A 1,498-nucleotide genomic window follows, 5' to 3' on the forward strand; every position below is an offset into this window, starting at 1 on the left:
AAGCGATCGTTCGCTTGAACTGGTGAAAACGGAAATGGGGGAATATTTGTGGTATGCGGAATTGGCTGGAGCCCGGCTAGCATCAGCCGACTTTGATACATTTGTGTTGCCGAGTGATGTTTCCGACGTGGAGCAGGCACATCAGAATGCAGCGTTCGTTGCACCATGGCAGACGTTCTTTGGAGGATGTGATAGCCATAGGTATGGGGTTTCAGGAAGCTGATGCGATGCAGAAGGGCGGGGAGGTGCGGGTGGGTCCTTGCCAAATTGGCAGTTGTTTGACAACGGCTGTCGGTTGCTCGAAGCTGTGATGAATTCGGCGCCCTTCAACACAAAGTTAGTAGTCTACACACTTCATCTGTGCATGCGCTTTGGTGGGCCGCTTCGACAGTTTGCATTTTTGCGAATGCCGCGTGGATGTCTTGAAGTGCAGTTGGCTGACGAGCGTTTGCAGTGGAGCCTGCATGGGTCAGCGTGAGGCAAAGGGAGGTTCGCACGCATTGGAAAGCACAGACGCGTGGGAAAATAGGCAACAGCTGGTCGCATTTGTCAGCGTTGCATCTCATAGGCAAGCCGTTGATGAGGCGTTGCCGGGAAGATAGAAAACCGCGCGCAGCAGCTCTACAGGGTTTGCAGTGGGCCCGTCTGCACCAACCGTAGCTATGCTTTATGCGTGGGAGGCGTCCTTACTATTTTGTGCGGTACCTGCAAGTGTTTCGACGAGGTGTGCCTTCTCGGTAGCCCGCGGAAAAGCATATTGGCGGTGAAATATTGTTACGGAAATATTACCAGCCAAGTGCCTCCACAACCGCGGTTCTTGAGTTCGTCCCTGAAACCTATGCACTCCAGTGGTATGTTCCCTATGCGCGTCCAACCGTGTAGCCTGGTTGTGAAGCGCCGTTGCATGCGCTTCGCTTTATGGCGGCGCTCGAATGCGCATCTTTTAGCCTTCGGGATGCCGTTCGGGAAACGGGCAGTACTGTTTGTTTGCAGGCTGTTCGTGGAAGTTGAGTAAGGCTTTTGTACCCCTGGGTATTCAAGGGCTGTGTTGGCAGTGTGCTGCGGCAGGGGGCGTATTGAATTGGCGGGAGGTGCGCGTTGAGTGGAAGTCGGCATGCATCCGGCTTTCATCTGAGTGTGATCGCGATCCAACGCCTGGTGCGTTGTCGCTAGACCTCAGGTGGACCTAATTAGTATGTTTGCAAGAGTGATTCGATGGCTGACAACACTTACGCTTTGCACTAAGTGGCTGGCCTATGACCAGTCAAAGCTTGCAAGCCAGGTGTGGAGTTTCTGCAGTCGGAAATTGCGTGGGTTGCTCTCCCAGCAAAATCTCTCCCATGACACTGGGGGTCAGCGGAAATATTCCAAGGCGTCGATTGCCTGCGTTGAAGAGTCGCGAGAAGATGGGGAATGCGGTTTGCTGTACTTTACACACGCATGCCTGCATCTGGAGCATGGCCCTTGGGCCCGTTGACCAACGCACCAACATCACGCT

The 1,498-nt window shown here is 53.9% G+C and overlaps 1 protein-coding gene across 1 annotated transcript; it reads left to right on the forward strand.

Moving 5' to 3' along the window:
• Positions 1 to 146: 146 nt before the first annotated feature.
• EAH_00068110 (hypothetical protein) lies at positions 147 to 1,190 on the forward strand (the record flags this gene model as incomplete). Its single annotated transcript, XM_013392338.1, has 3 exons — positions 147 to 251; positions 474 to 548; positions 1,056 to 1,190. 3 exons carry the CDS (start codon positions 147 to 149, stop codon positions 1,188 to 1,190), a joined length of 315 nt encoding a protein of 104 aa, XP_013247792.1.
• Between the last annotated feature and the right edge of the window lie 308 nt (positions 1,191 to 1,498).

The sequence above is a fragment of the Eimeria acervulina genome, genomic scaffold (genome assembly GCF_000499425.1).
Source record: "Eimeria acervulina Houghton genomic scaffold, Eah_scaff3080, whole genome shotgun sequence".
NCBI lineage: Eukaryota > Apicomplexa > Conoidasida > Eucoccidiorida > Eimeriidae > Eimeria > Eimeria acervulina.